This window comes from Asterias amurensis, chromosome 8 (assembly GCF_032118995.1).
Source record: "Asterias amurensis chromosome 8, ASM3211899v1".
NCBI lineage: Eukaryota > Metazoa > Echinodermata > Asteroidea > Forcipulatida > Asteriidae > Asterias > Asterias amurensis.
The window spans coordinates 23,560,429-23,574,243 of NC_092655.1; the positions used below are offsets into that span (position 1 = coordinate 23,560,429).

A 13,815-nucleotide genomic window follows, 5' to 3' on the forward strand; every position below is an offset into this window, starting at 1 on the left:
GGTATTAAGGCGAAAAGATGTTCAAATTAGCATCAGGGACGCAAGAAAATTAGTTTCATTGAAAACAAAAACAACAAATCCACGATACTTTTATTTTTAAGGGGAACAATATGGTCAAGTATACCTTATGTTACACGATGAGAGCCCTTAACAAATCATCAACAGCAAATTCCAAATTCAACAATTTCAATATTCACCCGGCTGTACTTCAAGGCGTGGACACTGATTGTTACTGCACAGGCGCCCTTCAAATGAGTGCATTCACATCACGTACTTATTTTCTAATAGACACAGTCCTCCAGAAATTGGAAACAATTATAAATCTCCAAACCTCACGGTGAAACTGTGTCATAAATGCTAATTGTGTTTGATACCTAACCAGTTCGAAACATCCACTGGCGCCACATTTCAAATATTTTGAGTTGTGCATTTGAGGGGGGGGGGGGGGGGGATTTTAAGTTCATTCCTTAGTTTCCACGGTATTATATCAGAACGGTATTGATTTTGTCATATTTTTGACAAATGAAAAGTTACTGCGTGGAATGATAATTTTCATCGATTTTTGATTTTGACATACAATGACGTCATGTTTCAAATGTCACTCTGAAAGGTATCACATACTAATTGTAATTCACAATGTTACAATAGAGACTTTCACAAGGACTCTATCACAATTTGACAATAAGTGCGTCACAAACCTTTACCTTTTTTCCAATGTGGATTTAATATTTGAAGTTAACGACAATTGCATTATAAGAAGGGGCCTCAGACACGAAACATGTTTTTTAAGGCCACAGTTTTCCGCCAGATTAAACGTTGACGAAAGTTCAAACTTCGCAATTTAGACTTTGGGCAAATTGAGCGTTATGCACACGGCATGAAAGGTTATACAACGCAAAATTTTTATTCCTGAAAATATCACCGTTAGCCTAGAGTGACGTCTTGTAAGATTAGTATGACCTATAATAAGTTTGCGTTTTGTTTTTCTTATTCCAATTATATTGATCCTTTGCATTTTGTGCCGGCTTTAAATTCCCTCACCTTTTAGAAAGCAGACCTCGGCAACTTGCATAGTTCCGTCAGTTTGAATCGTTACCCTTAGGGGTCACAAAGGTTTGTCGAGGGAGAAGAAAAAATCATATTAGTATTAAGGTATCTCGTATAATGATACTGGCTTTTCAAATCTGGTTGGGTTTATGTCCTACAGGCCTAGAAGAGCAGGTCCAAGCACCTGCAACGCGGAGCACAACATCTTCAAATTAGTGCTGTATTGCGGTCGGGCACATTTAGTTTCCCCCGTTGCTTGGCGCAGATATACGGTAGTGCCATCACTACCCTTTGGTGGTTATTGGCAATAATGTAGATTTGTTGACATATAGACCTATATAATGTATAAATAACAAGTAATAAACTGTGCGAGGATGGTGGGAATTAGAACGAGGAATCAACGCGATGGCAGACGGCGAATACCGTGTTGGTCTGCCAATGACCCCGTTTACCATTGACCAACGATGAACTTTGGAGGATGGGGAACTTTTATTACGTAGCTAGGACGTCCCATTGTTGCAGACATGTAGACTCTTTAGTAATCAACTCGCAGCTCGCTGACTTGGATTGGGCGTACGTCTCAACGGGTGCCCATCGCTACTGCGAACCCAAACTCAAACCAATGGTATCAGTTTCAGAGCCCTAGCAGTGATTGGTATGCTACGCACGCTAACGCTTCTTCATGGCCGTTGTAACACTCACAACGGCATTCCCTCACCAGCTTGTGGTGAATTTCACAGTATATCAGTCACAGATTGAAATATTCAACACTCACTAATTTCAAAATGCTTTATTTTGAGTTGTGTATATTTAGAAACACTTTCCGATTGGTTTCTTTTTTCTTCTTTTTCTTTTTAATCACAGGGCTACGGGTTGCCGCATTGAGTGTGGACTACACCATTCAGAGTAATACTACACCATTAAGAGTAATGCGTCAGTTTGGATAACTCTGTGTAAGTGACTTCAGTGGTCAGCGGTGATGCGGGGATTCTAAGTGGATGACGGTGTAGTGAGATGCACAGAGAGACAACGCACACACTCGCTGATTGTCTGTACGCTGAACATCACCCATGAGTGTAGTCACGTTGGTATGCCACGATATAAGGTGACGGACTGTAAAATGGACTGCTCATTTCGCCCGGATGCAGACACTGTGAACTAACCAAGGTCTTAAGGTCTACACGTGTGCTGATTGCAAATCACTTACACTAGAAAGCAAAATCATTTTCTTTATTATTCGTGCGGTGTGGTGAAAGTGTTGTGCTAATGGATTGCTCTAAATCAATCTGTCTATGTCCATTGATGTAGGCAGGGTGGACTTCTACATCTTCCTGTTCCGACACCAATGTGTATTGTGCTTAGACAATAATATTCAGAAGTCAGTCTACCGAGTTAACCATTTTAAGCTGATGATGAATATTCGTCTCCAACGCAGTGTGTGTTACATTGGAGAGAAGTCGGCAAATACATTGCTACTCGTTGCGGACTTCTGCTAAGTTGCTTCAATACTTCTTGCTTGAATGTAAGGCCGGTAGACGCAACGTCTCTTCCACAGCATGGCAAAATATAAGGAAGAATCGACATTGGACCCATCTTCTGTATTCAACTTTACCTGGCCCGCATCTGAAGAGCCAACCGAACCTGGCCTATTCAACAACCGCTCATTGCCTGTGCTAATATTTATAGGCGTCATTCTGTTCATTATCATTCTAATGACAATTATTGGGAATATCTTTGTCATTTTGGCGCCTTCCGTGAATCGACGTCTTCGGAATGTAACTGGGCTCTTCATCGTATCTCTAGCCGTGGCGGATTTGCTGCTTGGTATAATCGTCTTACCGTTCAGCGCGTTCCTTGAGATCTGGCGGTACTGGCCGTTTGGACCTATCCTATGCAATCTGTACGTATCGTGTGACGTCATGTTTTGCACAGCGTCCATTTTGAATTTGTTTGCGATCAGTATAGATAGGTACGTGGCTATAACGGATCCCATGGCGTACCACCAGAGACTAACACGGGGTAAGGCACTGCTTATTATCAACCTGATGTGGGTTGTGTCTGTTTTTATCTCGTTCCTTCCCCTGCACCTCGGCTGGAATACCGGAGACGGCTCGGTGCAGAACTACAACACCACCCAGTGCTCCCTCGAGTCCAATAAGTGGTACAGTCTCATAGATGGGGTAACACTCTTCTTCCTTCCACTTGGGATTATGACCGGTTTGTATCTTAGAATCCTGACGATAGCCAGGCGGCAAGCTAGAATAATAAATGCCCAGACATCTTCATTCCATCCATCCCGAAGAAAAGAGAACGGACTCGGGTCACGCGGGGAGTGTTCCTCACGCGGCCATTCCTCACGAGCCGGTGATATATCCTCACGGAATCGAGCCGTCGTCGATGAGCATAAAGCAACCAAGATGCTTGCCTCTATAATGGGGTGCTTCATTATCTGCTGGGTGCCATACTTCACCATTTTCACTTTCATTAAGCTGTTTGACGACACGCAAAACCTGGTGCCAGAACAGCTTCAAATGGTAGTGTTGTGGCTAGGCTATGTTAACAGCATGCTAAACCCGGTGCTATATGCGGCACTCAATAGTGAATTCAAGAAAGCGTTCCGTAAACTACTACGGATGACGAAGATACCCGCGTTCAGAGTGGAAAGTAATATGAACCAGTTGGAACTATCGACAACAGCCACACCTAGGCAAGGTACGACAGACACAGCGAAGAATGGTTCTGTCCCGTCCATGTTTGTCGAGGTGCATGCTCCGGATATCATCGAACAGGGATCCGAAGTTGAAAGGGACTACTAAATTGTTAAGTAGGTTGAAAGTTGATTAGTAATAAACTAAATGTTGCAATGTTCTGGATGCCCATTGACATTAAAGCGGGAAACTACCTAATGTAAAACTGTACTATACATCTAGTATAATATATAACTTATTAAGATGAGATGTGACAGAAGCGCTATAATAAGTACTTTGCATAAATTTTTAGTAAAATAGGGCTAGATACTATAGCTCAGTTGGTAGAGCGCGGCACGTCAATCCAGAGGTCGTTGTTTCGAATCCCAGTCCACCAGTCAATTCTTTGTTAACCCCCCCCCAAAAAAAAAAAAAAGTGAACCCAGTTATATCCTTGTGGTTTATATTGATAAGTTTAGTACCAGTTTAAGACTATGGAGTTAAGAAGCCTATTGTTCTGTTGATTACGAAAGTATACTGTGCCCTTCCATCCACTTAATTGTATTCTATGTTAAAAGCTCCACACAAACTAGCTGTATCCAGGGGCCTTGTAAACTACCCGACTGAACACCACATGAACAAAATTGTAGTTCGCCTGCATGCTCAGAACTATGAGGTCATTAATGACAATTTCGTATACGTAATGATCAAAAGGTCATCAAGTAAAATATGCGTATACATTTGAACAAAATAAATCCAAATAAAAAATGAATGTTCTACTTAGAAATCGAATGTTACTTTTTGCCAAACAAATACTTTGAAGACGACTCTTGATCAATACACCCTATTCACCAGGAGCTCCAAAATATGCAAGCGCAATAATTTTATAAAATCTATACAATATGCACTAAGGACCTTAAAGTTCTGAGCAAACGAGTTGCAACACCAATTCGTATTTTCCCAAAAACAACACATTCACACACAAATTATTTCGTAGTATATAACTTCAGAATGTTGACATATTTCGTACGTGATTGTTATCATCAGAGTTAAGATTTATCATGCAGACGATTCAGAACCACCATAGCACTGTTTAGTTATTTCACAGAATGCAAACTAGATGGAACAAATAGTTAAAGACACTGGACACTTTTGGTAATTGTCTCAAAGACTTGCCTTCACAGTTGGTGTATCTCAACATATGCATAACGTGTAACAAACCTGTGAAAATTTGAGTTTATATTGTCGACGAAGTTGTAAGATAATAATGAGAAAGAAAAAACACCGTGTCACACGAAGTTGTGTGCTTTCAGATGCTTGGTTTCGAGACTTCAAAACCTGAATCTGAAAATTACTTCTTTCTCGAAAACTACGTCACTTCAGAGGGAGCCGCTTCGCACAATGTTTATTTACTATCAACCTCTCCCCATTACTCGCTACCAAGTAAGGTTTTGTGCTACTATCTATTTTTTACCAAAAGTGTCCACTGCCTTTAAGCTAAGCACAAATGTTGCATTTTCTTAATTGTTTTCCTATCACCTATGTTGTCTACTTAACTAACCGGTGTCCAGCTGATTTCTACCTTGAAAATGAATAAACATGTCATTTTACTTTTAAGAAAATAAGAGCGACCTTTTTATGACTTTGCGTCATGACCCATCTTTCTTAAATATTGACCGTGGAATGCTTACGTGTAGTTGGACTTTGGGTTTCGATAAAATCCGTATGTTGTTACCTTCACAAAGTTAAAACCAAATTTGTTCTCCAATTAGTACACAAGAGCCTTGCAAGGTCCATCTATTGACTGTAAATGCTTTAAAAAAACTACTTACTCTGTCAACAATAATAATAAAATGTGTGTTCCAGACCTGATGGTAAATCACTTAATGTATACACTGAATTATTGGGTTCCTTTTTGATGTGTTGTAGCCAACGCAATAAGTCTTAGTTGCTAATAAAAAACAAGAAGAAAATGTGATAGCTTTCCACAGATCTTTCCCTCGAACTCGCATCAATGTAAGATGAAACCCAGGGCGCCGTGAAATCAGGATCCTGCGCCAATAAAATGAAAGCAATGACCAAAAAGGATTTGCTCAGCAAATGGCCTTGCATATCTAAGAATTTATCCAACTCTAATATTTCAATGAGGTACCTAAAATATGATTTATTCATAGATCTAGACTCTAATAGTTTGGTATATTCTCATTGCACTGTTAAATCTGTTGCTCTTAAATTGTATGAAGCAGATAGCAATCATGTCACAATGAGGAAGTACGAACATTCGCAAAGAATAGTCAGTTCAGAATAAAGACAATATGAATTGTATATGTATTTATTGTACATAGTTACAGTAATGATTACAATGTACTATACTGCATTATTGTTATACTATCTGGAAACCTATGGTGAATCATTGACACTTTATTTCATATCACAGTTATAGCTATCAAAAGGTTAAATCTAGATCCACTTTACTATATTTATTTATAGACCTATCATCAAAGTATGGAAGAGAAAAGGTTGCAACTGGTTTCAAATTATGAGTGAAAACCATGTGTAAGTGAAACTGATAGTTCGCGTAAAGCCCATAGGTCAATTGCCTATTTAGTTACAGTACTACGAGTAAGTTCAATATGTAACATAGGGCCTAATTACAAGATGTTGTATTTTACCAATGCTATTTGTTTAAAAGCACTGGACACTATTGGTGTTTACTCGCGAGCAATGGAGAGCTGTTGATAGGTATAACAAACTGCTCCCTCTGTAACGTAGCTTTTGAGAAAGAGGTATCTTCTAACTCAAATTCAAATGGCCTTGATAGGCCTAAGGCCCTTTTAAAGCATTCGAAAGCACACACATTTGTGCACCAAGGGTGTTTTCTTTCATTATTCTCTGCATCTTCGATGACCAATTGAGTCCAAACTTTCACAGATCAGACAGAATACTGGTCGTTGAAAATTATCAAAGGTTTCCAGTGCCTTTAACCATTTAGCCACTGGATCGCCCAGCCGCCTATCGATATACTGTATGTGGTAGGAGGAAACCTTGCTAGCTTGTGTTTGTAGAAAAAAAGGAACGTCAAAAAATCCTCGATAGTCATTATTAAGCTAATGAAGCTAATGATGATGAAATAATTTAACTCTTACCCCAACAAAACGCCCATTAGTAAACACAAAGGAAACTGTATGCCTTCGCATTTAATCAGTATAATAATTGAGTCAGATAAAAGCCTTGAAAAGCTATTGTGTTCATTTATCCTTACAAACAAATATTTGCCATAAAAATTACCGTAGCCGTTACTTGTACTTTTATACAAATATCAAGGTTCAAATTGTGCATAAAAGTCAAGCTGTGGCTATCTTTTAAAAATTGAGCTACGATTCCAGTAATTACTGCAAGAATCTTGATATATTAGTTTTCAGTAAACTCGGGCGGTGCAGGGACTACAGGGTTAAAAACACTGGACACTATTGGCAATTGTCAAAGACCAGTCTTTTCACTTGGTGTATCTCAACATATGCATAAAATAAAAAAACCTGTGAAAATTTGACCTCGATTGGTCGTCGGAGTTGCGAGATAACTATGAAAGAAAAAACACATCCTTGTCACACAAAGTTTTGTGCTTTCAGACGCTTGATTTCGAGACCTAAAATTCTAAACTTGAAGTCTCGAAACCAAATTCGTGGAAAATTACTTCTTTCTCGAAAACTAGGCCACTTCAGAGGGAGCCGTTTCTCACAATGTTTTATACTATCAACCTCTCTCCATTACTCTTTACCAAGTGAGGTTTTATGCTGATAATTATTTTGAGTAATCATCAATAGTGTCCACTGCCTTTAAGGTGACGACCGCATAGAACAGTCCACACTCGGCGTTTTAATGCAGAAATTTGAAGGATTTTCTATGACCCCTCTTTAAAGCTTCGTGTATTCAAGAAACATTACAATCTGTGCAATCACTTTATGCTAATCAAAGAGTCTCGGTCGGCTGGTTTTGTTTTTCTAATTTACTTTTTAATTAGTTCTATAGTTAATTATAATTGAACGTACATGCACCGTATTCAGCGTTTCCCAAAATAATCGTTTTCTGTCTGTGTGTGTAATTATTAACGTTCGTTGACAATAATCTATTAAATAACCAACAACTTCCATATAGTTTTGTTTTGTTTTGCCGAGTGGCAAATAAGCTAGGGGATATTTTTGATTAACATAATAAAAAGCAAAGGCAACTGGGCCTTTTATTGGGTTTTGTTTGTATTTATTTATTTATTTGTTTATTTATGAGCCCATATTATTAATATGGTGCTCTCTCTTTCTTTATCGCGTTATTCATGTATTTATCTATTTATGAACTATGTATTTATGAATTTATAATTTCTTTACTCAGGTTTAACCCAGACAGCAGAAACAGATTTCCATTGGACCTCTGCATACATTACTACATATCATTTTTACTTCATTCACATTTTCTGTTTGGCCAAAGAGGGGAATTTCTCCTGTTAAAATACAAACTTGAGCCAATTAACGTAGGCGACATAGCACACCGCCTCATGCTATTATAAGCTGGACTGATAAACACATTTTGACAGTGAAAGCACAAGGTATGCGGTCGTTGCGTTCCATTGTCACAATGTTTCCAGATTTATGGCTTCGGGTGTTTACTTAGATATTATTTTCATTTGTAAAAAAATGGAAGTGGCAGTCCTACCCAACCTCAAGTGGGCAATGCTGAAAGTCTTAAAGGGAAGGTTGCCTTTAGTAATTACGTAAAAACTAATGACAATATAAACTAACCGTCGTAGAAACACTGCAGCTGTTGATAATGTATATCTTTTCGAGGAAAAAATTCCCTCCAGTAAATAATGTGGTTTAAGAGAAAGATATTAAAAAGATTGTCAATCTAAGAAACGTTTCTACATAAAACATTTCACAGATTGTTTATTCCATTAACGGACTATTCTTCCTGCGTGCACCGCTCCAGATTTCCACAGGTTAGTTGTAATGTATTTATAACAATTGAACGGTTCCAGAAATTACAGATATTCTTTGCCTTTAACCATGTTTCCGTTTTAATTAATGCTTTCTGTAAAATAAGATTATGCAACCGCTTGCTTCCGTGAAGCTTCCCAACTTTAGTTTGAATAAACTCTAAAAGTCAAAGAAATCAAACATGGTCTCTTGTCTTGCTCTTTTTTAAGGGTTACGTTTCAATGTCAAATCTTTCAGAGAGAAAACATCACTTGTGAAAGCTTTCATGTAAAAGGTTGTGAAAGGTTGTACAAGTTTTCATGTGAAAGGTTGTAAAAGCTTTCATGTTAAAGGTTGTGTTCGAAGCTTTTATGTGAACGGTCATGAAAGCTTTCATGTGAACGGTTGTGAAAGCTTTCATGTAGAAGGTTGTGAAACCTATAATAAGAAAGGTTGATGAATATTTCATGAGGAAAGTTGTGAAATATTTCATGTGAAAGGTTTAGAAAGCTTCCATGTGAATGGTTGTGAACTTTTATGTGAAAGGCTGTGAAAGTTTTCATGTTTAATTTTGTGACAAAGCTTTCATGTGAACGGTTGTGAAAGCTTTCATGTGAACGGTTGTGAAAGCTTTCATGTAAAAGGGGTTCTTTTTAGAGTATACGGATGCGACAGCTTCCGTGGTTGAAAACAAGAAGTTCCAATAACCGTGTTAAAATATCTCTCCCTTAGCAGCTCTGAACAAGTTTAAATCTAATGTTAAGGTCTGAATGTTTTTTGCAGAATATAAAGCGCACAAAACCGACATACATCAGCTACAGTTGCCATGGCTTCAGTAGAGATTGCAATACATAATGGATGCTTTGAAAACTATTTCATTAGTTCTGTATTGACATTTGGGAGTTTAGATGTTCCCCATGGAATTGAGTTATTTGAACAGATCTATTGCTCGTCTTTTGATTAAAACTATCGCTGTTTTCTACACAAAAAAAGTGAATAACGAAAATAAAAAACATACCGAAAATGAAGAAACTTTCCTCTCACAACAAGCGTCTTCTTTTTACGGACATTGTCTCAAATATTATGTATTCTACGTGTCAGTATTATTACCATATTTTTAGCATACAGCGCTAGAGGGTATTGTTTTTCAGTACAGTCATCTACCAGGTTCAAGTAAGACCGCGTCTGATTTGTTGGCTTTGGAGGCGGCTACGGCAAGGGACCAATCACAGCGTTGCTTATAGAACGGAATTATGCCCATCAAATCGCATGCCTTATAGGGCACCGCAAAGCAAATGCTGTCCCTAATAAAGCGTTGCATACGAAGTAGCCACTGGCCGTAGCTGTAATAACCTTGCATTTTTATCAATTCGAGGAAACCACAACCGTTCGATTTTATGCTCTAAAAACGATGCAGGTGTCACCATATGCTATTTTTTCTTCTTCTTTTTTACTTTGCTTGACTTTGGATGTTAGCTATACATTTTAGGGAATGTTCTATTTCCATTAAGTACGTCGTTTGCTGAAACAATGATTATATTCAAAGTTGCTTCAACCGGCAGACGGAATGCAAAACAGCCTGCTGTATCTCGCCACCCTGAATAACATTCAGTATCATCGGCATATAATAAACTGCTTCGATGAAAACAACCATTAAAGGCAGTGGACACTATTGGTAATTACTCAAAATAATTATGAGCATAAAACCTTTCTTGGTGACGAGTAATGGAGAGGTGTTGATGGTTTAAAACATTGTGAGAAACGGCTCCCTCTGAAGTGACATAGTTTTCGAGAAAGAAGTTATTTTTAACGAATTTGATTTCACGACCTAAGATTTAGAATTTGAAAATAACCATCTAAACGCACAATACTTCGTGAGACAAGTTTTTTTTTCTTTTATTATTATATCGCAGCTTTGACGCTCAAATTTCCACAGGTTTGTTATTTTATACATATGTTGAGATACACCAAGTGTGAAGACTGGTCTTTGACAATTACCAAAAGTGTCCAGTGTCTTAAACGTTCCAACAGAATGATTGCTACAAACAAACAAATAATGTTTGCAATGAACTATTCCTACGAAACACAAAAGATGGTTCTATGTTTCTATGTGTGATTAAACCAGAGCACGGCTATTGTATCGCAACCTATCTTGCAACTAACGCCCACTTCTTTAGGGTGGAATATTATGATTAGCTATGTTGCAAGGCGCATTTACTTTCATTCCTGTTTTTACAATTACTGTTGGTGAAAACAGTATAATTTGATAAGCAGAAGAGTCTAATTTGCCTGTTAGGTGAGGTTTCCAGTTTCTCTCAAAGCAAAGTCTTTACGAATGCATTTTTTGTATTCATTGATATTTTGGATTTAATTTGCTAACTTTGAGCACTACAGTGGAGTCTACGATGTGAGAGATATTTGAGCAAGCTGTTAGTGCCATTGATTACGTCTAGCTTTTAAATCAATGTTAATCACGTCGGATGCTTATTAGAAACGCAGTCTGGTGTTCGTTTAAATATAAAACCGTGCATAAAATATTTGCTTATAAACTGCAAAAACTTGGGTGTTAAATTTATTCTCTTGGTATATAATGTGACAACACCGACACGTTGTTAATTTCACCAACGATACAGTATGGGGATAAATAACACCATGTTGGTGTTGTCACATACAGATACCAGGAAGAAGCAATTTAACACCCCAGATGTTTGCAGTGTATGAAACAAATATAACATCAAAAGTTCGATATAAACAGTTTCAGCTTTATAAGTCGTCAACTTTTTTATGTACAAAGTGAAAATCACCAATCACTGAGCGATGTTTTCAGGAGAGGCGCGTAAATACCAGAACTGGTAAATACGTTATACATGATAAAACAACTGTCGTCTATATTACTGAGGCAATTTTTTTCCCGTGACATTGTTTTACTCATTTCTCCAAAACTACAGCACCTCAGAAAGTATTTCTTTGGAGGGAAGGTTTCTACCATCATTATCTTCAAACCGTGTCTTTATCGACCATAACGACAGGTTTTGTCATCCTTTCTCTATAAATAATGCCCAGATGTAAGTTCAATCTATTTTAAGTAAATGTATTTACTGTATGACTAAAGATAACGCGTATACATTTACAGAAACTATTTCTTGCAATGTTTTTCAGGCCATTTACAAATATTACGTTTTTGATAATGATTATTTCTGGCATGAAGGAGCTAAATATAGTATGATTTACATACATTCAGTACCAAGGTCTGTATTGAGATTCAATTGAACCTATTTTATACAAATATATTGTCTTTGAGATAGTGGTAAACAATCATATTTTGTTTACATTACGATTTCACTCACTACTCCAACGAGTACAGCTGATGTTTCATGGCTATGTCTGGCTGGAGCATACGCCAAATTGAGAATGGGGGACTCACAGTCTCAACAGCCTATCATGGGATATGGAACAGTTCCCCCAAAGAAAGTCACTAATAGAGGGACCATTTGTGTCGTTTAAACCAATTGACACTATTGGTTATTACTCAAAATAGTTGTTAGCATAAAAACTTACTTGGTAACAAGCAACGGAGAGCTGTTGATATAAAACACGGTAAGCGGCTCCCTATAAGTATCGTAGTTTTTGAGAAAGAGGTAATTTCTCACTCAAAGACTCCAGACTGAAGTCTTTTTAAGGCATCTAAAAGCGCACACCAATTCGTCCAACAAAGTGTTTTTTCTGTTGCAATTCTTTTGCAACTTCAATGACTTCAATGAGTCAATATTATCACAGATTTTTGTATGCAAATGTTGGGATACACTAATTGAGAATATTTGTCTTTGACAATTACCAAAGGTGTCAATACAGTGTCTTCAATAGTAGGCTGTAATAACAATGAATGTTTATGTGTGTAAAGTACAAGTTCAAGAGTGATGGAAGTTCCATTCAACGAGGCGAAGCCGTGTAAAATTGGAACATTCACAATGAATGAAAATCTCTGCTGACAAATGCGAAGCATTCATTATTGTTTTCAATTAACATCCACCTCTGTGTCGTTTGGAGTGGAGGGAAGCACGCCATCAACAATGTGTACCAGGTTGAGTTCTGGCATCTACGACGAGTCGTGAAAATGCACGCCTAAAAGTATTAAAATGCACGTTTAAAGGTATCAAAAAGCACGCTAAAGGATCAAAATGCATGGTATAAACGTAGGTCACATTTTGGTTTGAGTTATTAATTCCACGTGACCAATAATCATCCAATCAAATAACAAGGATTTACTTTGGGTGTTGCATGCTGATTTGAATACGTAGGCTCTAAAACATATGGGATCACGGGAATTCTAGGAAATAATCCGGGATCATTCATAATCGGGACCTTGCAACCTCTTGGGCGATACTGCATCGGTATGCCGGTTCGAGAACAAGCATTCCAACGACTTAATCCCCACGAAGGACACAATGACATACCGTATGGATCCCACTAGTCCCAATTAAGTCAGAGTCCCATGTCGATATGCTTAAGCCCAATTAATTATAAAACACCATTAAGAGCAGACACGCATCATCGCAAACAGTGAACACGATCACCAATATTGGTACGTCCTCCCTAGCGCAGATAACCATTAGCAATACACACAAGCTCTTAGAAAAGTGGGCGTTTATCAAGGCTCTCGCCTTATACAATTTAGAAATATCCTGTTTTGACAATAACGTATGCTCACTTTTCATAATTTTGATTTTGCTGCTACCGCAGTGTTTTGAATTTAATACACTTGAGTTGGTTGAGAGCAGCTTCATGTGAATCACACGTGCATGGCAAATTACGACACGAGCAAAAGTCATTTCCGTCAGGATCAATGTATATTATGACGACAGACTGATCGATTCTCAGCACCGTTTTCTTATTCATATCGCAAGACATTAATCTTTCCTGCGAATGCTTAGCTGCACTAGTAGGGACAGGAATGATTAACCGCAGCAGTGTAAAAATAAACGCAGTAAAGCTATTATTCATTTGCGAAAATAGTGCAGCCACTCACGATGATGGGAAAACATTTTTACGCTCTTTATTATTGATGTATAGACTTGACACGACATTATTTCATTTATGAAAATCGAGGACAGAAT

The 13,815-nt window shown here is 37.9% G+C and overlaps 1 protein-coding gene across 1 annotated transcript; it reads left to right on the forward strand.

Moving 5' to 3' along the window:
* The first annotated feature begins 2,603 nt into the window (after positions 1-2,603).
* Positions 2,604-3,914, forward strand: LOC139940761 (histamine H2 receptor-like). The gene has a single exon (XM_071937138.1). The coding sequence runs from the start codon at positions 2,604-2,606 to the stop codon at positions 3,861-3,863; it is 1,260 nt and encodes a 419-aa protein (XP_071793239.1). The 3' UTR covers positions 3,864-3,914.
* The last annotated feature ends 9,901 nt before the right edge of the window (positions 3,915-13,815 follow it).

Coding starts and splice junctions, on each gene's coding strand:
- LOC139940761 (XM_071937138.1), top strand. CDS start 2,604: ATGGCAAAATATAAGGAAGAATCGACATTGGACCCATCTTCTGTATTC.